Source organism: Sinohyriopsis cumingii, chromosome 3 (genome assembly GCF_028554795.1).
Source record: "Sinohyriopsis cumingii isolate HCF-2022 chromosome 3, ASM2855479v2, whole genome shotgun sequence".
NCBI classification, from domain to species: domain Eukaryota; kingdom Metazoa; phylum Mollusca; class Bivalvia; order Unionida; family Unionidae; genus Sinohyriopsis; species Sinohyriopsis cumingii.
In genome coordinates, this window is record NC_142963.1 from 82063376 (window position 1) to 82089747 (window position 26372).

Genomic DNA, 26372 nt, shown 5'->3' on the forward strand with positions numbered 1-26372 from the left:
ATTCGAAATCGAGAAAGATGAAATTGCCTTTCTTCTTGTGACCGTCCTCTTTCTCTGGTGGGGGTTGGTATTTTTGCACGTAGCATTGGTGTTCCAAGTCCACAATGTGGTGACAAATGTGACATTTTTTCTTTCCTCGACATACGTGTGCCTTGCCATTATTGGTAAGTATGCCTTGTCCACAGGTAGGGCACAATCTCAGCAGTTGACAAGCACATTTCTTCTGTGAACCTTGCGTCTTCAAATGTTGTTGGTAACAGGTAGGGCTGACAAACGTGCGCAGACAAGTTGAACAAGGCACTGGTTCTTCGCTCAGACAGGGTGGAGAGGCCAAACATCCTGAGCATTTCCATCCACAATGTTTGTGTTGCTCTCGATTATTATAACCATAATCACATTTCTCACAGTAATATATGTATCCCAGGAATCCGGTGATAGTGGTAATGGTATCGAAATGGTCATCGTGATAATAAACATGAATGTATTTTCCGTCCTTAAAATCTTGGCCTCGAAACAACAGAGGCCCGCGCATTTCTTGAGGGTGCACCTTCAAGGTGTATCGTGGAGCTAGGGCATCTTGCAATTTTTGCATCTCAGGAATGCCACAGGGTATGTCTTTGGACAGGCCAGCTTGTTGTAACAGGAGTTCTGCTTCGTTTCGTTGTTTGGCTCGGTCCGATTGTCGAATAGTTTTCCAGGCTCTTTTCCATTCTACCGTATCGTTCTTGTTGGCATAGGTTCGTCCCACCACGATGGCTCGGGCTAAACACATCTGGTCTTGAGGGTTGTTAATTCGGACGAGACTTGTTTTGGTGTAGCGAAGGTCGTCCACCAATAACATCTTTTTGCGTCCAGTCCCTTGAGGAGGAGAGACGTGGGTCATGCCCAGTGTGGCTTTTCCATCGGTGATGTCAAACTGGTCATTAGATTGTTGCACGTGTTGAATCTTGTCCATGACTTTGGAAGCGGTCAATTCTGCAGGGGTGCTAAACTCGATCCAAACAGGGGATTTCAAACCGTCGTGTTGTATAGAAAGTCTCAAGCGATCGTCTTCTTTGGGTTGACATTGTCGCTTGAGTGCGGTGAGCAAAGAATCCCACACCCCAGTGATGAACACTTCTGCTTTCTCTAACGGTTCTTCAGCCTTGAAATCTTTAAACTTCACCGTGTATTTGTAAGCCGTGGTTCTAAATTTTCTAGAGGAGCGCTTTTCCGTCTCTCGAATGGAATAGTATTTTTCAGGGTTGACTAAGGGTGGTGAACTTGGATTAGAGGGTTCGGATTCTGGTTCACTCATGTCCTCTTCAAAATCACTGGCATGAATTTGTGTCAAGATTTCAGCTCTAGTACGAGGCGATAGATCACGTTTCTGCCTCTTACTTTCTTCTTCTTTCTTCTCGAATGAATAGGATCGTTTCATCTTGAGTGAAAAACGTCAAATGACTCAAGTTTAAACACCATAGACTAATTTATAGTCATGGCAAACCAGCCTATATAAAAGGGTGTGTGTCTTGTTCTTTCACTATTCATTTCACTCTCAAGCCGAGCACAACAATGGAAGAGACTAGCCAAATCAAACGTTTCGTCAGAGCTTTGCGAGGGGTCATTAGAAAATTCTCTTCAGACCAGCCCACGGACTACTCTCCTTCCTTTCGAGATAAAAGTCAAGATACTTGCTATATCCGTCAGAAGAAAGGTCATTGGTCTTCAGAGTGTCCAGACCGTCAAAAAAGAACAAAAACAGGGGCTAAAAAAGACAAAAGTCAAGATACCTGTTATTATTGTCAAGAAAAAGGACATTGGTCTCCAGATTGCCCAAACAAGAAACAAGAGGAGTCAAAAGAAAAGAGGAATTCTTCAGAAGAAGAGAGGGATTCTTCGGAAGAAGAGAGGGATTTTTCAGAGGAAGAAAGCAGACAGGTGAAGAAAAAGAAACAGGAGAAGAAAAGAAGAAGGGAAGAAAGTGAGGAAGAAGAAGAGGAAAAGAGTGTGACGGTGAAGAAATTTAAAATACAGAGAGACTAAACAAGGAGACAGAAGAAGTCAATGAACTTTTTATTAAAGTGTTGTGTTGTGAATTGTGAATTGGATTGTAACAATGGATAAAAGAATAAATTAATGATATAAGGTAAGTGTCTTTGAGTTTTGATTTTAAAATAAGAAGCTACACTCACGCATTCATACAAAGACACGTACTGTAGGGGGTAAAATGGGCTGGTTTTTTTTGTTGGTTTTTTTTGAGTTATTGGCAAATTGAAATTGTATTTCTTTTTCGAGAAATGTGGGTGGCCCTGAAAAGGGCCTTTTTATTTTGGTGTAGGGGTGAGTTCAAGCAATCAACTTTAACTGCCTTAAGCCTTTGCCACGGCCAAGGCCTACTTCTGGACTGCGTAATGTTGATGATGATTGGGTTGAAATCACTAAGGGTGGTACGGTAGGCTTCGTCACAGGGTTAACGTGTTTAGCTCGGGAAGGTCGTATTCTCTTCGGTCGTAATAAAGAAGTCTCATACATTTGTTTCAGACTTCTTAACTCCGCTAAAATGTCCAACAGTACCGTGACCGTTTGATTTTCACCCTCCTCTTGTTTCTTTGCTGCTACTTCTTCTTGCTGTTGTTGCTGTTGTTTTTTTCTTACCTCTTCTTCTTGCTGCTGCTGTAGGAGAAAAGCTTGTTCCCCTTCCTTTTGTCGTTGTATAAATTTCTCCAATTCTTCTTTCTGTCTCTGTCTAAAATTCTCCACTTGCGGTAATGAAGAAGGTAACGAAGGTTCCGGAACAAATTCTTGCGAGGTAAGAAAATCCACAAAATCCCAATTCACCTCTTCTGAAAGTAAGTCCGGGTTCCCTTGGGCAGTCTCCCCTGCTGGTGCACCCCAATGGATCGTTTTCTGAATTTCCGTCATGTTGAATCACTGTCGCATAGACTGACTGCACACAAGCGCTAGCGAATCTATATAGACCACGTGACGTCACAGACTGCTCTGTTCGGATTGGATGCGGGCTGACTGAATTTTGTAACGCGTGTTCAGATTGGTGAATGAACTCAATCCGTTTCAATCCTTCCTCTACCTATAAATAAGCGCAGTTCACTGCATTGATTCACCTGTTCTCGTCGCTTCACGATGTGGACCACAGTCGAATCATCCATCCTTGTGTCTTCCATGATGTTTAGGACGGACATGCTCATGTATGTCCGGTCCAAGTGGACCGTTGTCGACAAGTCAGACACCAGTCTGTGGATACGAAGAGTGTACGTAGAAAGACAAGGTTGCCTCAAGAGGACACTGATTTATGGCCCTCGAGTAAGACGCAGCTTGAGGACAAGAAGATGCCGCAGATGCCCTTTATGTTAATGGATACATTAACATAAACCCAAAGGCCCTTTTCAGGGCCACCCATATTTCTCGAAAAGAGAATGACTTTCAATTGCCTACCCCTTTTTTTAAAAAAAATTTAAAAAAAAAACAAAACAAACAAATCCCATGTTCAATTCCCCCCTTGTCCCTAGATAGACCCACACTTTATTCCCCCCCCCCCATGTTAAATTCCCCTTGAGGCTAGAGTGGCCCAAGACTTTTTTCCCATGTTCAATTCCCCTTGAGGCTAGAGTAGCCCAAGACTATTTCCCATGTTAAATTCCCCTTGAGGCTAGAGTGGCCCACGATTTTTCTCCATGTTAATTTTCCCTTGAGGCTAGAGTGGCCCAGGGGTCTCTGTAATGATAATTCCCATTGAGGCTAGGGTGGCCCACTTCACTACTGGCAGCCGTCGCCGCCAAAATTACATTAATCAAATGATCTAGTATGAAATCAAATGATTTAACCTAGCAAATGAAATGATAAATCCAGATTCCAAATGATGTGGTGTCAAATGAAATGATTTAACGAACAAAACCGAACGATGCATTTAGATTTCAAATGACGTGGTATTAAATGAAATGATGTAGAGTGAAATGAAATGATTTAACCCATCAAACGGAATGATGAATTCAGATTCCAAATGATGTTGTGTGATATGAAATGATGTAGCATGAAATGAAATGATTGAACCCCAAAAATGAAATAATGAATTCAGATTTCAAATGATGTGGCGTTAAATGAAATGATCTGGTATTAAATAAAATGATTTAAAGAACAAAACGGAATGATGATATCTGCTTCCAAATGACGTGCTATTAAATAAAATGATGTAGTCTAAAATGAAATGATTTAACTCAGTAAATGAAATCATGATTTTAAATTCCAAATGATCTGATATTAAATAAAATGATTTAAAAAACAAAACGGATTGATGAAATCTGCTTCCAAATGACATATTATTAAATGAAATTACGTAGCATGAAAGGAAATGATTTAACTCAACAAATGAAATAATGAATTCAGATTCCAAATGATGTGGTATTAAACGAAATGCTTTAAAGAACAAAACGGATTGATGAAATCTGCTTCCAAATGACGTAGTATTAAATGAAATTATGTAGTCTAGAATTAAATGATTTAACCCAAAAAATGAAATGATATATTCAGATTCCAAATGATCTGGCATTAGTTGAAATGGTCTGAAGAACAGAATGGAATGATCAGCTCATATTCCAAATGATGTGGTATTAAATGAAATGTATGGAAAGTAAACGGTCTGATCAAAATGTAAATCAGCTAGCGTAAATCCAAACAAACACAGGGTGGCGCCGTTAGCCAGACTTACAATCGACAGGCGTATTTACAGAATTCGTCTGAGATTTTTGCAGACGACATTTAACAGCTAAGGTTAGTGTTTCTTCTCATTTGATATAAACAAGAACTATGTTTTCCAATCAGGATAAAGTGACTATCCACATTAATGAATGTCTGTGTGTATTTTATTTTAAAATCTGCCTTGTACTGCACGAGTTTTCAAGGCTTCATCTCAGCTAGATCTATCAACTAAGGAGATTAAATCTTCATCTTATTTGATCAATAGTAATTACCATGTTTCGTTAAATCATTTCATTTGACACCACATCATTTGGAATCAGATCATAAGTTAAAATATTTAATCATCTAAAGAAAAGAACGATCAACATATAGAAACATCAAACGTTTCTAATTCGTATATATTCATTTATCTAAATTTTATATCAACAGTAAATTATTACCTTTTTTGTAAGTATATAATGTCTCTGCTCTCGTCTCTTTTTCTAATATTTACTAACGTACATATGAAATATATGCTCACAAAGAACTTTCTGGATCTGTTTTAAATGAGATAAAGTATTTTACAAATAATAACGAGAAGGTTCCCTTGATTTGACAATGCGTTATTGATATTTGACATAATTCATTTCAATGTTGAGTGCAAATAGATATATAAAGAAAAGAACGATCAACATATAGAAAAATAAGCATTCATTTTTCTGAACAGTAAATAGTTTTCACTAGTATCAGTTTAAAATGTCTATGTGCCGTCTTTGCGACGTCGTCTCGTGTCTTGGCCAAGCCTTTGCGCGTCTTTTCCGTCTTTACGTGTATTTGCGATGACCGCTGGGGAGCAGTCAATTTTTGGATTTACTTTGTGCAATCGTTATCTACAATTTCCATAAGTACAATATCCCAAGAATTTCAGTCACAGTACCTGAAATAATAATGAAGTATACCATCATTCTATACAGAGTACATATTGCAAATACAAACATCTTCACCATACACAGGTCACTCTCAAATGTTCATAATACTGAGAGTGCTCCCTATTTAAACGGTCGCTTAACTGTTTTCATAGAGTGAACTCCCTTAGCACAACATCGGCTACTTTCATGATGTAAAAATAAGTATGACACTACACTGTTTCATTATTATAGTTTAATAAAGGTTTTGCCAGATAGGTGAAGATCACAGCATCAGTATTAAAAATAAGTAAGTTTAAAAACTACTAAATGTTTAACAATCCTAATGAATATCATATCTGAACTGTAAAGTCACAGCAAAAATCCATCGGATAACCTTCCATGTAGGGCTCAGGTGCTCGACGCGAGCATGATGTTAAGAAAAAAAAAATAATCTAAAGGAAAAAAAAAATCATACAGAGTGACAACAATACCTTAGATTACCCCCGATGACCCGTTCTGACATAGGACCCTCTCTATCATAATATATATTATGATAGTGAGGGTCCTATGTCAGAACGGGTCATCGGGGTAATCTAAGGTATTTTTGTCACTCTGTGTGATTTTTTTCCTTTAGATGATTGTTTGTTTTTTTTTTCTTAAAATCAAGCTCGCGTCGATCACCTGTGATGTAGGCCAATACACTTGATTCCGGGGTAAGCTAACGTGTATACTTACCAATTAATTGCTTGAGGACTGGTTATGATAGGATAACTAGATTAAAGGTTAGGTAAATATATGTCAGTAAAAATATTTAATAAACTCACACAAGAGCAAGCAACCTATGTTTTATTTGTTTTTAAAATCAGCCAAAATGTACAAATTCCAGACATTTTAAAATTAGAAACAACCCCAAAATTTGGATAGGAGAGTATATTCATTAGGGTTTCACACTATTGTGGTAATGTAGTCAGACTACCATATTGAATAGGGGTTACTGATGTTACAGGGTAATAAACTCAACTTTACAACTACATGTTTAAGACTAAGAGACCAACTCATAACTTAAGTGTAACAGACTCGTCACAGAGGGTTACCTCCCATCAAAAGGATAACACCAGTGCCATAAGAATATACATTTGTTGCTAAAAATGCCATCTTGAGAAAATCAAATTGATAACTGCATCAAACTCAATTCATTCTGCATTTTCTGAGATCTTTTCTTGACAATAGCTTTTGTTGAAAATGTGAAGAATTTACCAGATAGGTAGGAGGAAATGTAAGGAATTTTGTACTTGCAGATATGGAGTATAGGACCAATGACTTTATAAGGCAGTACATAGCAGACATCACACTATTCCAATAACATAGTCTTGTTGTTTACACCTTTTTTTTGATTCAGGTACAGTCGATGATAATAGATATAAAGTTGGATCTAGTCAACTTATTAATGTAATAATGCACATAGATGATGTTTTTAAGTTTAGAAGACCCTGTGGTCAAAACAGCATTCCAGCAGAGATGGGTTGTGGAAAGTGTTATGAATGTTTTCAGAACTTTGTAATTATTTAGTGAAGTTTTTGAAAATAACACATAATAGATTGTTTATCCTAATGGGAGTTTATTAAAATATATTTGCATATTAGCATTTGTCATAATGTAATCTAGGTACAACCAGCAGTTACATTTAATTGCATTGTATAATTTCAGATGTTCTAATTGGAAGTCATCATTGCAAAAGTACTTGGCATAATGATCAAAGTGATTTGATGAACCTTAATATCATGCTTTCCTAAAGTTAGCACTGTGATTAGGTTTATTCTATTTTTTGTGTGCATATATAAAGAGGACTTTAAAAATAGTTCTATTCTTGCCCAAAATTGAAATATGGATTTGCTACAGAGTTATTATTTCACTTTAGTCTTCTTGCAAAAACGTTTGTGACATAACAATGAGCAAGTGAGAGTGGAGTCAAAGGTCCCATTTGCAAATTAGTTTGTAACATAATGGTGAGTCACTAAGAATGGAGTCATAGTTCCTATTTGCAAGTTACTTTATGACTTATTAGTGAGCAAGTGAGAGTTGAGTCAAAGGTCCCATTTGTGACTTAGTTTGTGGCATAATAGCAAATAATTTAGATTGGAGACAAATGTTACAGTTGCAAATTAGTTTGTGGCATAAAAGTGAGTCATTTAGAATGGAGTCAAAGGTCCCATTTGCAGATTAGTTTGTAACATAATAGTCAGCCATTGAGAGTGGAGTCAGAGGTCCCAAAGTAGACTTTTAATGTAGTGCCAATCATCTACACAATGGTTAAATGACCGTCATTACAATTTTCTGATTTACCGGTAGATTCTTTATTCCTTCAATTTGGGTACTTAAGAAGAAAATGCAAAATTCTAACAATGAAATCAAATAAGGTAAAGAAAATATAAATTGTCCTTATACAAAGATGACTTTATATATTAATTATTCTTCGATTAATGTTCCTTGAAACTGAACATCCATGCAAACATCCATTGCTCAAGCAAAAAATGCACATGACACTATCAGACCTGACAGATCACAGTTATAAACTTTGTGCAGACTTTTGCAAATGTTTGATTTTAATTCAGCCATTCATTCATTTGTTCATTCATTCTTATTATTATTATTATTATTTAGACCTTTTATGTTGACCAGTGGAAATTCTATGAAACATTCAATGATTTCTTTTAAAGTTGCATTATTATATATTGTTTGTTTTGTTTGCTTTATGTTTATGAATGGATGATTTACGGTAATTGTCAAGGTCACATTTGTGGGAAATCAAACAGCTCTTTTTCCAACAGCATTATTCATCAATTAATGTTCCACGAAACGGAGCATCCATGCAAATATCCTTTGCTCAGGCAAAAAATGCACATGTGACACTATCAGACCTGTCAGATCACAGCTGTAAACTTTGTGCAGACTTGTGCAAGGTTTTGATTTTCATTCATTCATTCTTCTTCTTCCTATTCTTCTTCTTGTTATTATTATTATTTAGAACTTTTTGTGTTGACCAGTAGAAAGTCTATCCTATAAAACATTCGATAATTTTTTAAAAATTGCATCATTCTATATTGTTTGTTTTATTTGCTGTATGTTTATGAATGGATGATTTTTTTTGTCAAAGTCACATTAGTGGGAAAGTAAGATAGCTCTTTTTCCAACAGCATTGGTAAAGGTGTTGTCATCAGAGTCAGCAGTTTGTTAAGGTTTGGGTTAAAGTTTTCATTTGCATCTATTGCATAAATCATTTGATTGATTCTCCTAAATCATTATGAAGCTATTCATTCCACTATATGCTTGCTCATCCCACATTGATCTTGGCATTGTGGACTCAATCATAAAAGATGTATGTTAAGGTTTGGTTAAAGTTTCTTCATTAGTTAATATTTCCTAAACCCCTTTGATAGATTATCATCATATTTGGCAATAATCATTTTGAAGCTAAGACAATTCATTCTACTGCATGTCCGCTTGCCTCTATGACCTTGGGGTCCAGATCACATTCATAGAAAATTTGCATTAATGTTTCGGTTTAAAATTTTTCATTTGCTTATATTTTTTCCCCAAAACCCTTGATGGATTTTCTTCATACATGCCTGGGATTAATCATTTTGAAGCTATGACATTTCATACAGTTGCATGTAATCTTGCCCATTTGGCTTTTGGATCAGGGTCACAGTAAAAGAAAATATGCATTAAGGCTTTGATTAGTTTTATCATTTGTTTTCGTTTCTGAAGCCCTTTGATTGATTTTTTTTTGGTAATTAGAACCAGAGAGAGGCAAAGCATTCTGAATGTGTGCCACTGCTCAGCAGAAGAGTCAATAATTAAGATTTTCTTGAAATTTTATAAGAATTCGGAGTTTCTTTTGATTTCCTATACAGAATCATTGCAGGAAAAATCCAGAATTTATCTAGTTGCATGGAATGAAGATTTGTACAAACTCTATCATAGAGTTTTTTCTTATTCTATAGAAACACTATGCATGTCAAATACATTTTTTAATTGCCCTGGAAAATTACAGATGTCTTGGGCTGAAAGTTTTGGCAAGTAATAGAAAATTACACTTTGTTCAGCAAATTGCTTGTCTTTGGTTGCAGCACAGTGTCAGTTTATATTTTTATTGTGTCCATTAAGATCAGTGCATGTCTTTCTAGACATATTTCTATTGAGTCCATTGAGATCAGTGCATGTCTTTCTATACATATTTCTAAGGATTTAAAGCCCCACCTTCATTAGGATCTGAAAAAATTTGTGCTTGGAGCCCATGGGCTACCAAAATGCTGGGTCTTACTTACCACATGTTTGATTCAGGTAGCCACAACATGTTAACAAGAAACGAGATATCTTGAATTAGGGTAACTACTTCATTTTAATATGGCTTGTTATTAATTTTATTTAAAACAAACTTAAAAGTAAAAAGATATAGGTGGTGCTCTACAGTTTCATATTTTACAAGGGTAGAATTTTAAAGAAAAAGAATTTCCACGAGTTTCTTCAATGGTTATACTGGCTATTTAAGAAAGAGCTTGTATATCTTAGGTATAATTCAAAGAACCTTTAATTCCCTTTATTTTGGTGTATGATTGATGGGTGTAATATGGGTTATAGAGTATACAGCTTGGCTTTACTCCAGATGTGCACCTTTCAAAAAAGTGCTAGCTCCACTTGGTCATTTTCACTTCCTGAACTGCAGAGGTAAACTGTAGAAAAAAGAGCCAATAATTTTTTTTACATTTTATATATTTGGTAATTCATTCATTGCCCTTTCAGAAGCTGGTATTGTCTAGTCTGGCAAAATTCATTTTCCCTATTAGCTGCTAAGGATAGTGTATTTTAGACTAATTCAGGGTGATTTTTTTTGCACATGGGAGCAGTCATTTTAGTTAGCAGTGTGCTTAGATCATTTACAATTTCCAACAGTACAATATCCAAAGTAATGTCAGCTACATTAGATCGAAGTAGCACAAACAACTTCACCTTACATACGTCTCTCTCTCTCTCTCTCAGAAGTACATAATAACTGGTGAGCGCCCCCATAACAAAGGGCCTAATTGTTATAGGTTCATTAAATGGAAAAGAAGATAGTTTTAATGCTAACAGTTTTGTATATTAAAGTGCCTTTCCAAGGTTGCAGAATTGAAGCGGGGCTTTTTGTTGTTGTTGTAATACTGTCTTTTCCTGGCAATCTGCTGGATTACATATAATTTTAATTAATTCATGGTCTATCTGTTAAAAGTCATGATAATTTCTACATGATAGAGAACATTTGCAGAGTGATCCAGAACCATTGGGCACCTGTCTCTACACAAGTCATGTAAGTGGCTTCATTCAAACCAGTTATTACTATTTTAGCTTGCATACTTCAGCATTTGACCAAGTTCTTCATTATTTTTAAATGATTTTCTCTTTTTTACACAGTATCACTCTATCAAACTATTTCCAGTGTGCAATTTTCGTTTTGGAAAAGGTATTCTGTATATACTCACTTATAAGTCAGGTCAGATTACAAATTGAGTTGACACTGATCTGCCATCACATTGTCCCATATCAGGGTCTGCTGTTTGTTCTATTGATTAATCCTAACAAACTTTATAGATTAAATCTGCCAGCTCAACATGCTGTAGCAGATCTGGTTCTATGTAGTTTTCAATTAGATCTGACTTGTGCCTGAGTGTATACAGCATTCTGATTTCACTTTTAAGTGTCACTACCATGATACTTGTCCATTATGGTAAAGGTCCATCGTCATAATGCACAATGTGCTCATTAAAATGTTGTTTTCTTTTCTGCAAGCCTCCAAGCATGAGTTGCAATAAGCTAAAAGAGTGTTATAAAGCATGCATGGTGCTGAGTGGAGTTGGGAGTGCACTCGGATGTAGAAAGTGGGAGCATTGTAAATCTGGAAAACAAATACATGATGAACTGGAGAAGCTGGGAGGGTTGAAGACTCTGACAGTGAAATGTACCAGGACCTACCTGTCTATCATTCTATCTTCCTATCTATCTATCTACTGAAAACAAAAAGCAAATTGGCAAAGAAGATAATCTAGATACTAGGGTATATTGTATAATAATTGTATATTTTACAGCAACTGACACTAAATTTTGCTAAATTTAGTTTCATTCATGGTGTCTGTTGATATGTAACAATAAACAAGACTTACAGTGCTTATTCTGAATCATTTCATTTTGTGACTATGTAAAAGAGGTTACAAAATCAGGGAACTTAGGAAAATGAGATCTGATGTATTAGGAACAATAAATATCAATGATTCAGCCAGAAATGTTTTTTGTTGGGGAATGGGTAGGTAGAGTTAAGGGTATTTTTTTAATCATAATTGCACTTTATTGCAAGAAAAAGGTTTTCTTTCAAATTATAATCTATCAGCTAGAATTTATAAGGAAAACAAAAAAAATTGAAGCTAACATATTTGTATACACCTGCAATAAGGCAGAGTTGATTTTGTTTTAATGTTTTCCTTCCATCTGTTACAAATTTTATTTCCACAAAATAATTTGAGTTTTCCATAACCTATAGTTACCAAAATTTGTAATGCTGAACAGATATTCAGAAATGGTATGGTTGAAAGTAACATTTGTGTTTTTATGAAAAATATTGACTTTACATTCAATATTTAGGCATTGACACTTTTTTTTAATGTGGCAGAAAGAACAAGCTTTGCTATCATTGCAGTTAAAAAACTTTAATGATAGATGCTTTCAGGCTGTTCCACTTATAGTAATGTTTTGGATCTTATTGTTAAGCAAAAACATAGACTGCTTGGTGTTTGTTGTTGTTGCTGTTGTTTTGGGTTTAATGCCATTGGAAGCTACTGAAAAGCTTGGGACTCGAACCCATGTGGACAGAGGTGAGATGGCAGTGATCAGTAAAGGCAAGCACATTGGACAAATCAGCTACCTGGGGCCCCTGCTTTGTGTTTAATTTGATTAGAATGTGGTTTGAAATCAATAAGGCAATTGATTCAGGTTTGAAGAACAGTTAAAAAGAACCATTTCCATTAATAGGGCATATGGAAAATCACCTGGTGTTTATAAAGAAGCTAATTTATGCAGTTCAAAAAGGTATAAGAGCACACAGAAAGGGGAGAGGATTGTTGTGGCTAGGGCTTTGAATATATATAACAAAACTTTCTTTAATTTATTGTTCATTTCAATAGATGTTCAGTATCTGCATCAAAAATGCTTGACAATGTTCTAGTGTTTTGCAAAGAAAGTATTTCCTAAAGCTTTTGGCATGTGCGTTACAGCTACAGTTTATGAATGCAATAAGAATATAGGGGACTTTTTAGTGAGATTCAGTGTACCAAGTATTGAAGCAGAAAATGTCATCAATTTAACACATTGTTTGAGCTGCAAAAAAGCTGTAAGTACTAGGTGAAATGAAAAAAAGTTTACTTCTAAGAATGGAGGGCACTTTATTCTACATACAACAAATAAAATGGCTGTCTGAACATTTGTATACAGACTTTAGTAAAGATCATGAGAGTGATTGAGAACTATCCCTGCTGGTCTAAAGAGGATTAAAAGAGAAGAGAAAAATTCTGGATTAATCCTATAGGCATTTAACAGTGTAACTTTCATCATAGTCTTGTTCCTTTTTATGTTTCTCTTTTCAGACCTGTTACTTATCATCTTTTTTTACTAGGGATATATTTTGCCTTGTAATATATGAATATTATCAATATAACAATGATTTCCTCCTTCTGTCTTTCTATTAACTTCATGTGTCTGTCTGCCTGTTTATACATTGAATCGTTTACTGATTTATCCATTGATCTGCCTTTTCCATTAATCACTCTACTTATCCATGGTGTGGATCGTTATTTACTGATTCTGTTGTGTTCAAGAAATAATGATAAAGGAGATAAATATTTCAGTTAATAAGTACCTGTTTTGATGTTTGCAAAGTTAGATATCCCTGAGGATCAGCAGGATGGGTCATGTAAAATTTTGAAAACTGGTATTTATTTGTTGAATTAGATATCTCAGTTTAAGCCACTATAGATATTTCAATTCTAAAATGAAAAACAAATGAACGTTTGCTCATTTTACATTGATTGCACTCTTCTGTTGATCCAGTAGTACAACATGCACACATTGTGCTGAACCATAGACTGCACTGCCAGTCCAGTGTTGACATCAGAATATTATATCTGAGTCTTGCTGTTGATGACATCAGAATGTTATGTCATACTGAGTCTCACTGTTCATGACACTAGAATATTATGTAATGCTGAGTCTCAGTGTTAATGACATCAGAATAGTCTCACTGTTAATGTCATCAGGATACTATGTCATACATGTGTCTTACTGTTGATGACATCAGAATATTGTGTCATATTGAGTCTTACTGTTGATGACATCAGAATATTATGTCATATTGAGTCTTACTGTTGATGACATCAGAATATTGTCATACTGAGTCTTACTGTTGATGAAATCAGAATATTATGTCATATTCAGTCTTACTGTTGATGACATCAGAATATTATGGCATACTGAGTCTTACTGTTGATGACGTCAGAATATTATGGCATACTGAGTCTCACTGTTGATGACATCAGAATAGTATGTCATACTGAGTCTTACTGTTGATGACATCAGAATATTATGGCATACTGAGTCTTACTGTTGATGACGTCAGAATATTATGGCATACTGAGTCTCACTGTTGATGACATCAGAATAGTATTTCATACTGAGTCAGTGTTGATGAAATCAGAATATTATGTCATATTGAGTCTTACTGTTGATGACATCAGAATATTATGGCATACTGAGTCTTACTGTTGATGAAATCAGAATAGTATGTCATACTGAGTCTTACTGTTGATGACATCAGAATATTATGGCATACTGAGTCTTACTGTTGATGACATCAGAATATTATGTCATATTGAGTCTTACTGTTGATGACATCAGAATATTGTCATACTGAGTCTTACTGTTGATGAAATCAGAATATTATGTCATATTGAGTCTTACTGTTGATGACATCAGAATATTATGGCATACTGAGTCTTACTGTTGATGACGTCAGAATATTATGGCATACTGAGTCTCACTGTTGATGACATCAGAATAGTATGTCATACTGAGTCTTACTGTTGATGACATCAGAATATTATGGCATACTGAGTCTTACTGTTGATGACGTCAGAATATTATGGCATACTGAGTCTCACTGTTGATGACATCAGAATAGTATTTCATACTGAGTCAGTGTTGATGAAATCAGAATATTATGTCATATTGAGTCTTACTGTTGATGACATCAGAATATTATGGCATACTGAGTCTTACTGTTGATGAAATCAGAATAGTATGTCATACTGAGTCTTACTGTTGATGACATCAGAATATTATGTCATACTGACTCATACTGTATACTGTTGATGGCATCAGAATATTATGTCATACTGACTCATACTGTATACTGTTGATGACACTAGACTATTATGTCATACTGAGTCTTACTGTTTATAAAATCAGAATATTATGTCATATTGAGTCTTACTGTTGATGACATCAGAATATTATGGCATACTGAGTCTTACTGTTGATGACGTCAGAATATTATGGCATACTGAGTCTCACTGTTGATGACATCAGAATAGTATGTCATACTGAGTCAGTGTTGATGAAATCAGAATATTATGTCATATTGAGTCTTACTGTTGATGACATCAGAATATTATGGCATACTGAGTCTTACTGTTGATGAAATCAGAATAGTATGTCATACTGAGTCTTACTGTTGATGACATCAGAATATTATGGCATACTGAGTCTTACTGTTGATTACACTAGAATATTATGTCATACTGAGTCTTACTGTTGATAACACTAGACTGTTATGTCATACTGAGTCTCACTGTTGATGACACATGCTCCAAAATGAAGCAGTATCTATTGTGCAAGTGAAATGCATTGTAAATGGAGACAAACAGGTTTGTGATAGAATTACAGTTATGGTGTGTGATATATAGCAAGTATTATATCAATCTTTCATAAATACACCTCATGTATTCATGCATTATTAATGTAGTCATGTATTCATATATTATTAATGTAGTCTCATGTATTCATGTGTTATTAATGCAGTCTCATGTATTCATATGTTATTAATGCAGTCTCATGTATTCATGTGTTATTAATGCAGTCTCATGTATTCATGTGTTATTAATGCAATCTCATGTATTCATGTGTTATTAATGCAGTCTCATGTATTCATGTGTTATTAATGCAGTCTCATGTATTCATGTGTTATTAATGTGATCCTTCTGTTCTGCTGATGGATCTTACTCTGACAAATTATATAACAAAATTACTAATTATGGCTGCTTCTTAGAATTGAGAATTTTATTCATTTCCTTTATTCAAAACAATATACTTTCCATAAAGCCCATATTTGGGAAAAACATTTTGAACTCAGTTACTGTATATACTTGCTATAAGTTGAATCCAACTGCAAACTGCACAGACCAAGATCTGCCATTGCTTAATGCACTAGCAGATCAGGGTCTGTGCAGTTTATTAGGAGTAATCAGTAGAACAAACTGATGCATTTATGTGATGGCAGATCAGTATCTTTGGTTGCAGTAAGACTTGACTACAAGCAAATACATATGGTACACAAAGAATGATAGTGACTATATATGGGGATGGATACATTAAAACTATTTTAAATTTAGTGCATTCTCTAGGTCTGTGATCATCCGTGATATTTTTATTTAATAAGACAAAAACTAATTTATATTGTTTTAGACTATAAAACATTTGCATCAAGAGAAATTCACAATTAAACTACAGTATTGAAGAGACAGTGTCACAAGTATTTGTAAATCTAGATTTTATGCATTCCTTAATTCTAAGTGATACTATCTGTATCTCTCCTTTCATCCATCCATCCATCCTTCCATTTATGTATTTAATAAAATATTGAATTGCATGTGCAAAGTTTGTAGATCATTGATGGTATAATGAAATTTCTGTTCTGATTTTTCATCTTTTGTAGCATCTGTATTGATTTCATGAAGTATGCAAAATTATTGGAATATTGTATGATATTTACAGTATACTAGAATAGTTGTCTTTTACAGCACCTGATTGGAATGTTGGTGATGACGCTCTTGTGCATTTGACAACAGCTGAAGGTAACTAAAAGTTATTGAAAGGAAATTTGTGGAATATGGATGATAAGTGCATAATATAGAAATTGATCTATGTGGTGACAGTTTTCCTAGATAAACACTGGTTTTGTGAGGTGAAGGAGTGTATAAGCCTATGGCTTATTAACCTGAACCTTACAAAACCAGAGTTTATATACAGTGCTTGAAATCTGATGGGTATGGTTTATTTCTTTTTTTAACATGCTTCATAACAATTTTATCACATAGTGATGATGGTGTTTTTAATTTATAAATACTCGTTACTACATTGTCATTTCTACTAGGGGCCTGGAGTTTTTGTTTTATCTATTCAGAAAATTGTTTACATTCAGGTTAGTGTGTGCTTTGAAACTTGGAAGTGCATTGTTTTGAGCAACTGAATACTGTTAATTTGACATAAAAACGAGTCTTTGCCTCATAGTTTAACTTTGTTGTAAAAAGTATCTAGTCAAAGTCTAGACAGAAAATGTAGCAGATACAATTTTGAATAGGATGATAGTGGTTTGGATTATGATTTGCTTCAATGTTTTCCATGGGGTCACTACTTCCATCCTGACTAACCAAATGCATGGGTTTTTCCATATTATACATATCTAGATATTTCATCATAGTTGCTTATATGGAGACAGATTTTGCAAAAATGCAGATTTTTTTCATGATGAAAATGTACATTTTAATACTGACAATTTCTTTTAAATTCTCTATTTACTGGCAGGTTTTTTTAGTCAAAATGTCTGTATATTTGAAAATAATAGCTACCTATCTTTTGTTTACCTAGTCCTTATTTTCTGTGTAATTTCCATTATCTGCTAATTTCATTTCTTCACTGAGCAGAACTTCTTAATTGAGGATAAAAGCGAGGACTTATTAACTGAGGATAAATGTGAGGATTTTTTTGCCAAACCTATGCAGTCACTTCCTTCCTCAAAGAATAGCAGTATAATTTAGAAGCTTACTTTTGCAACATGTTTTCAGGTTGTTGTTTTTTCTACATCAGCACACCACAGATCCAGATCCAAATGTTCTGAATCTTAAAATCATTGAATGAATGCATTGAGATGAGTACAAGTTCAGATTAAGGCTATCAGTTGTTATACTTCTGTTTTATAAGACCTTGAAACATATCTCATTGATCAGCTTCTCTTTTTCATGGTTGTGTGATAATGAAGGTGCATCGATGGAGGTACATTGTACAGAGCTCAGTTTTGTGCTTATGAGTGAAGATAGCCATGAGATTACATGTATTAAGAAACATGTGATGCAAAATTCCCTTTTCTAAGGATTATTCTCTTCTAATGATAAATATGGTCAAATATCTATTTATAGTACCTTGTCACTTTATGCCTTTTGTTTAAGCTAATTAATAAGCTGGATTTCAAATGGTGCTGAATAATTTTGACTTGAGAATATTATAAAACCATCAACTAGAATATAAGAGCTGAAAAAATCCCAGTATTTTTACAACACTGGTTGAACCTGAAGTGGACAGTGTTTGAAGAAATGAAATTTAAATTTCTGAAAACTGTGCATTAAAATGAATGAGCTAATTAGATTTTATTCAGATTTGGTAAGAGACAGGCAAACTTTGTGTCTCCATATTAGTCTGATTAAATTAAAATCATTTCTGACAACAGGGACAGGGCAAAAATGTCCAATTTTGACTACCGGTAATTGTTAAATATCTGATTTTGACACAATTTGTTAAGTATATTTTGCTAACAAACAACATATGTTGAAAAATAAGCAGCATAATTCTGAATGAAAATATGATAAAATCATCAGCTATGGAATGATACTTTTTTTATTTATTTTGGATCATAATTTGATGAAAAATACTAGTATTTGGCAGTTTTCATTACAAAGAGTAGCCTGTATGAAGACAACATAATGTGAGGAAATTTAAATTTTGTGAAAGCAGTGGAGTGCAACCAAAGAGAATATACCTCCACAGTGAACACTTCTAGTGTACGTGATGGGAACATATTTATTTTTTTGCATCATCAGTATGCACTTATTTTGATGAAGATTAATTTATTAAATTTAACATCAAAATATTCTGTAAGCATACAGTGACATTGTGGTTTTTTATTGAATATGGTACAGTAGTTAAGGACCACAAGTAACATGCTCATGTTATTAAGTTAAATATTGGATTTGGGAGGTAAATCAGCTTTATGTTAACTTGAATATTTTTTTTTTTTCTCCAGCTTTGGTCAAGTGGAGTAATGATTCTGACCAAAAGAAGGAAAAACTTTATGCCAAACTTGTTGAACATTACAAGAAGGATATAACATGTCAAGAACCTGGTAAGTAATATTCTGAAAGTTTCCTATCTTACACATTTCCCACCACATTTTGACTGAGATGTACAGTGTGACCCTGCTTTAACACGGTAGTTGGGGTCCATAGAACCCGACTGTTATAGAACTGAACCGTGTTATAACCAACAAGTCAGTGAACTGAAGAAAATGATGCATTTACCTAAAATATAGTGGGCAAAGTAGGGGTAATAAAAGTGAGCACAAAAAAAATTCTTTTTAATTAAATGAACACAAACTGGTTTGAAAAATACTTCTACATTGACAACTTGCATTTGTGCAGTACAGTCCATGATCCATTAAGTACTGTACTTGTATATAATAAATCCATGAATTTGCTTATAGATCACATGTTATGACTCAAGTCCCATTAGAAAACACCAATGACACATATTTTTATAAAAAAAATGGTAGTCCTCCTTTTGATCTATTCCCGATTGTCACTTAACAATTCACTACAATTGTCACAAGTAGCATATGGCTGTATCTGTTTTCATGCTTCATGTATTTAAACTGGCCTAACTTTTGGTCAGCTGGAGACAGTATCGTCTTGCTGAGGCTATCCAGGGGATAGAGAAATGAAAATTTTAAAAAATAAAAATGTTTAGAAACATCTTTGCAAGATACCCCATCTTCAATTAACTTAACGGGTATATATCAATGGTAGCAACCGTAAGCGTAACTTTTTTTCCTGCAAAAATTAAACTTTCACGGCACAAAAAATGTGTTGCAGTCACTTTGGCAAATGCAACAATCTATCACATTCTATTGCTTTTATTTAAGTTTTGTGCTGGCTTCCTTTGACGAAATGTTATTTGTTTTTATTGAAGATTGTAGTCAGCTTTCTTTGATGAAGGCGCATGTGTTATTGAAGTTACCACTAAAGTACAGCTTTGGAGGACCAAACAGATATATGTTTCTTAGTAACATCAAATAATTGTAGAACATTGATTGACACTGATTTCTTTTTCATTTGCTTAGTATTTATACAGAACTATTGGTGCTTCAAAGCTGATAAGTTTTCTTTGAAGTTTCAGCAAACATATTTTTTGTGTGACTACATTGTAAAAACAAAAGCAATAAGCCATTGTTTGGTTGATTGTAGCAGTTACTTTGCCTGCCTTCAAAAGTTGGTAGATTGTAGCTAGTCCCAGTAGCATAGATAGACCAACAAGTAGATCTCTGGTTTTGTTTTGTTTGTTCTTTTTTTGCTTTGGTTTTTTTCATGACATTTCTGGTGGCAAAGTAATGCTTCCTTCCATGCAGGCATCAGAAATTTTCGTAAAAATATGCCAACAGGTGATGAATACATGGGTGTTCTGTTCTGTTCTGACAGGGATTACTACAGAAAATATGAGTGTTCTGAAGGGTTTAATTATATGAGGAATTTTACTTACCACCGACATACAGAGGTCAGTCAAAATAAATATATTAATTACTAGCGAGCAGCCGATAATTTGACACTGTTTCATCCGAAAGATTCATTATGAGACAGTATCTCATCTGGTTGATCTCTGCTACCAGAAATGTCATTAAAAAAAAACAAAATGCAGAGATCTCACACATACAGTACTCAGGCCAGATGTCAGAATAAGTTGATTATGATATAACAATGCACTGTTGAGATGGTTTGTCAGTATGTGCATGAAATTTTTTCTCTAACAGTAGATTAATTCTAGTGTATTTTATATCAAGTTTGTGGCTTCCTTTCATGATACCTCTGAATTTCTTCACTCAAACCCAAGGATGTATATTCAAGTTTCAACAGTCAATAAATGTCGTGGGGAAAAAATCGCCAGATGGTATATTTTGTCACCAGTAAGGAATATAAAACACAATTTGCGACGTTGGCGAAGCTTCGCATGATCTCAGAATGAACTTTTTACACATTATTTTTCATACTTTTAAGAAGAAAAACCTTTCTTTTTTGAGTATGAGTAAAATACATACTTATGAAATTGCAGGAGCCATGCCACGATTGTCTTATATTAGAATTCATTCACAATCTCTTCCCCAAAACTGATAATAAAACTTTTTACACATTACTTTTCATACTTTTAGGAAAGAAAAAAAAAATCTTTTATGAGAAAAGTACATGTATATGAAATTTTAGGAGCCAAGCCACAACTGTGTTTTAACCAAATTCATGTTGAACTAGTCCAAATCACACTGACACTGGAGCAAAGGTCAGTCCATTTTTTCTGCCTATACCGCCCTCCTCCTAGTAGAAAAAACAAGCTGGCTGACTCTCTCTTTTTGGAGCAGTTTCTGAATCTCCTGGACTATGGAAATTCGATAGGTGGCAACCTGATTATTCTTGGAGATTTCAACTTTCACTTTGACTGTCCTGGAAATGCAAATACATCAAAACTCACAGATTCCATTAAGGCTTTCAACCTTAAACAGTCAGTTAACCAACCCACCCATAAACATGGTCACATTTTAGACTGGATTCTTCATAGACCTGATGATAACATTCTACGGTCCTCCCTGGTATCCCATGACCTTGCATCAGATCACCTCTGCATTATATGCCATCTTGACGTATCAGTCCTTAACCCTCCACCTTTATCTGCTACTAAGAGAATAAATAGAACCAAACTAATGCACGACATCCAAGCTAACCTAACAACTTGCTTACCTCCTACCACAGAATAACTCGATAACTGTCTGCATTCATTACTTGACAAACATGCCCCAGCTACCAAGTGCAGAGCATCAATTCAAAAGTGTTCTCCATGGTATAGCAATATTAGGGACCAGCTTCACACTGCTAAAAGAGACCGCCGTAAAGCTAAGAGGCTCTGGCTTTCCACCAGACTCACTATTCATAAGCAAATTTATGAAGCCGCTAAGAAGAATGTCACAAATATAGTCCATGCAGGGAAATCAGCCCATTACACTACTAAGATCATGGAAAGTTCCAGCTGCAAAGAGCTCTTCGAGATTACTAACAAGCTAATGTCAAGGAACAAATCATCACCACTTCCAGCTACCTTCTCTCCAGTCGACCTTCCGGACATGTTTGCAGATTTCTTCCATGACAAAGTACAAACCATTAGAGATAAGCTTGACACCACAATTTCAATTGACTCGTCGTCACCATACAGTTGGGATACAGAACTTGAGCGGCAACCATTAGCAGCATTTGAACCTGTCTCTATGGATTTTGTACGTACAATCCTGATGAAGAGTGCACCAAAGTCATGTGAACTTAATCCAATTCCAACATCACTGCTGCTTGAGTGCTTAGATCCAGTATTGCCTTCACTAACTGATGTTATTAATTCCTCTCTCTCATCTGGGGAATTCCCATCATGTTTCAAAACTGCCATTGTAAGGCCTCTGCTGAAGAAACCAACACTAGACCATAACAATTTAAAGAACTACCACCCAGTTTCTAATCTCCCATTCATTTAAAAAATCTTAGAAAAGGTTGTTCTATCCCAGCTTGTATCTCATCTAAATTCAAACAGTCTTTTTAGCAATGTACAATCTGCATATCACCCTTGCCACAGTACCGAAACTGCTCTTCTAAAAGTAGTTAATGACATTCACTCTGCGTTGGATAGCGGAAAGATTACAGTCCTCACCCTCCTTGATTTGTCTGCAGCATTTGACACAATATACCATGATATATTACTTCACCATTTCAAGCATGTATTTGGCATTCATGATACAATCTTACTGTGGTTCAAGTCCTACTTGGTCAACTGGACACAAATTGTATCTGCAAATGGAATATACTCCAGCCCAGTTGATCTATGTTGTGGTGTTCCACAGGGGTCTGTTCTTGGGCCTGTTTTCATCATTCTATACACTCAGCCACTCTCAAGTGTCATAGATCATCCTCAAGTGTCTCACCAATTGTACGCTGACACCTAAATATACAAGTCTAGCCACCCAGCTGAAGTTGATGCTACCATCCAGCGTGTAGAGATGTGCATTTCTGATGTGAAATCATGGATGACTTGTAACAAGCTGCAGATGAATGATGATAAAACTGAGGCCATTCTGATCACAACACAAAGACTTTCTCATTCACATCCTTTACCTCAAACAATAAATATCAGCAATGCCAACATTAAATTCACACAATCAGTATGAAACCTAGGTGTTACTCTGGACAGTACTCTCACATTGCATTAGCATGTCATGAACATATGCAAGGCTGCATATCTTGAGCTGAGATGCATCAGCTCAATTCACAAATATCTTTCAGTTGATGCCACTAAAACACTTGTGTGTTCATTAGTACTTTCAAGACTGGACTATTGTAACTCTGTTCTGTCTGGTTCATCTCAATATCTACTCCAGAAACTTCAAAAAGTTCAAAACACAGCTGCTTGGATCATACTTAGAGTACCACAATCAGAGCACACCTTCCCGCTGCTCTGTACCCTACACTGGCTATCCATTCAATCCAGAATCAAACACAAAATTTGTTATCTGTGCTGCATTTCACTGTCAGACTCTAGTCCAACATACCTATCTAACCTCACCCATGTGTACACACCAGCAAGATACTTACGCTCCTCTTCTGACAATTGTATACTCATTAATCCCACTATGAAAACAAAGTCATATGGACAGATTTCTTTTACATACCAGGGCCCAGCAATGTGGAATGAATTGCCCACTGAACTTAGACACAAAGACACAGTGATCACATTCAAGAGGGATCTCAAAACTCATTTATTTCGACTGCAAGAACAAACTTAAAGACCTAATAATGTTTCCTACCTGAAATATTCTCAGCATGTTTTTTTATATTTTTTTAAGTTTTTCTAATTTCGTGTTGTTTGTTTTTGTAATAATATTTTTATGTTTCTGATCTTATAGGTGTTGTCTAATGTTGTAAAGCGCTTAGAGCTTCTAAAGATTAGGCGCTATACAAATTCTTCATTATTATTATTATTATGTTATAATGGAGAGTGCTATAGTGTGGTCACACTGTATTCAGTTTTTAAGCCCACAATCTACCAACTTTGAGAATATCAGATGTTTTTCAGAGTGTTAGATGAATGCTTGGATTTTCGTAATTTCCTGGGTTTTTATAAATGTAGAACTTTTAATAATTTTTTAGGTTCTGCTGAACAAGGCAGCACACTTAAAACAAGGTTAGTAACTTGTACAAATTGTCATTCTGCTCCTTAGTAGAGTTAGTTCCCCTTACTTAACATTGTGCATGTACATTACCCTGATTGCAGGTTAATGAAAAACCCAAAATGAAATAAACTATATTTGTTTTTTATTCATGTATTTAAAATTTCAGGAACCATGTCACCATTGTATTATATTCGCATTCATACACAATCTCTTCCCCAAAATGATAATACAATTTTTATACACTAGTTCACGTACTCTGAACAAAAAATATTTGTTCATGTGTGAATGAGTATAGAAAATTTTGGGAGCCACACCATGACCGTGTTATATCCAAATTTGTGTTATCGCAAGGCATGTTATGGTGAGGTCGCACTGTAAAGTTAAGCAAGCCACAAAAATTGGCCTCAAAATCTTTCATTTTTTTTGCACCAGTGTAAGGGTATGGTTTCATTCATTGCTACTAAAAGTCATGGATTTCTCTATCATTATCTCATGAATGGAGTAAAATCTATCTTCAGTCTTATGCAAGGAGTAGAGTGTAATAGCTATTGTTCCAATTACCATTCTCTAATTTACCAAACTTCCAACAAATTGGGTTGTTCCATTTGTGTACTTTTAGTATGCAAATGAACCTAATCAGCTTTTCTTTGGTAATGGTAAATGTGCTTGCAACAAAAAAACCACCTTAAGTATTGTCAGTTAAATCAGTAATTTGTGGAACTTTAGTTATCTCTGACTAACAATTAATTAACTGTATGATCTGTCCAGAAGAGAAATTATTCCAAAAGCATTCATGATCAAGTGTGAAGCTCTCTGAATTGTGACTTTTTACTGTTTAGATAGATTACAGGTTAAACATGATTGTATCATGGGGATTGTGAGTTGAAACGTGTTTTTTTGGGACATGCCATGGCAGGCATGATCCATTAAACTTCAAATAAACACACACACTGTCTTCAACAAGGGATTGTATGTGTCAGGCATTGATTGTGATAAATGCAATAAACTGAAAACAAAAAGTGCAGACTTGTTTATAACTATCCTAAGTGCTTTCAGCTGTCATTGAGTTTTTGTCAGAGGCAATTATAAAATAGATATTAACAAGATAAAAATAAACGCAAAGCATTGAATTCAAACCAGTTAGGTGTGACAGAAAATTTTGTTGCTGTTGTATTGTTTGCATTGTATGTTTACACCATACAGATTGATCAGTAATCTGCCTCCTCGAAAAGTATATAGCTGATTCTGCTTATAAAAATGGCCCTTGCTACCCAGCTTTTAAATTTAAGGAAGTGCCAACTTTTGATGTGATATAAAAGATTCCAGTAAAGTAGTTAAATCAATTAAACACAAATTACATTCTTTAACCACCTAATTCTAAATGACATTCCCTTTATGATTCTACTCAACATGCATGTATATTTCAGCAGGAACATTACATCGGCTCATGTTGTGTCTTGTTCCCAGATTTTGAGTGAGGTCTCTATTTTTGTTTTGAAGAAGAAAAGAATTTTTTCTAGTAAACTATGTTCCTTCAATAAAACATACCTGATGATAATACACAAAACTCTTCCAGTCTTCCGCAGTTACATCCACATAGAGATCATAACATCCACTCCAGTAGTTACTGAAGTATTCCTGAGATTTGGCACCAATCCCTATAGCAAGGGGAAGTCACTCTGTCACCTAGTTGTGCAGAAAACATTTATCCTTTTAAATAAAAAGATTTAGCCTGAGATGGTTGGATTTGCAAGGTAGTAGTAGTTCTCCTAAGGTATTATAATTGGGTAAGTATTATTGAAGAAACATATTTTACCTCAAAAACTGGTTTATTGCTGGGAGGGATACTATAGTGACGTCTGGGATTTTGATAATTATTAGCCTTTTTCTTGACAAACATGTTGCTGGTACCTTATTCTGCATGTTGGTAATGTACACACCTTGATATGTATAGCATCTTAAATCCTCTCATACCTCCCTGCAAATGGCAGGCATCCTCAGTGTATTGGTCAGTTTAAACTGGCACACAACAAGATGGGTAAGATGGATAACGTATAAGAGTGTCTTCTGTTTGTATGTATGGGAAATGGACCAAAAAAGATGAAAGTTTCAACTTTAAAGGATTGCTGGAATTGAAT

The 26372-nt window shown here is 34.9% G+C and overlaps 1 protein-coding gene across 1 annotated transcript in view; it reads left to right on the forward strand.

Moving 5' to 3' along the window:
• The first annotated feature begins 5767 nt into the window (after positions 1–5767).
• LOC149803199 (uncharacterized) overlaps positions 5768–26372 on the forward strand; it is a 141185-nt gene continuing 120580 nt past the window's right edge. Inside the window, exons 1-5 of the mRNA XM_089953903.1 lie at positions 5768–5889; positions 11409–11577; positions 16739–16792; positions 19015–19113; positions 24212–24245. Of these exons, the coding sequence (XP_089810029.1) occupies positions 11418–11577; positions 16739–16792; positions 19015–19113; positions 24212–24245 (347 nt within the window). The 5' untranslated portion in view covers positions 5768–5889; positions 11409–11417. The remainder of the gene's footprint in view (positions 5890–11408; positions 11578–16738; positions 16793–19014; positions 19114–24211; positions 24246–26372) is intronic.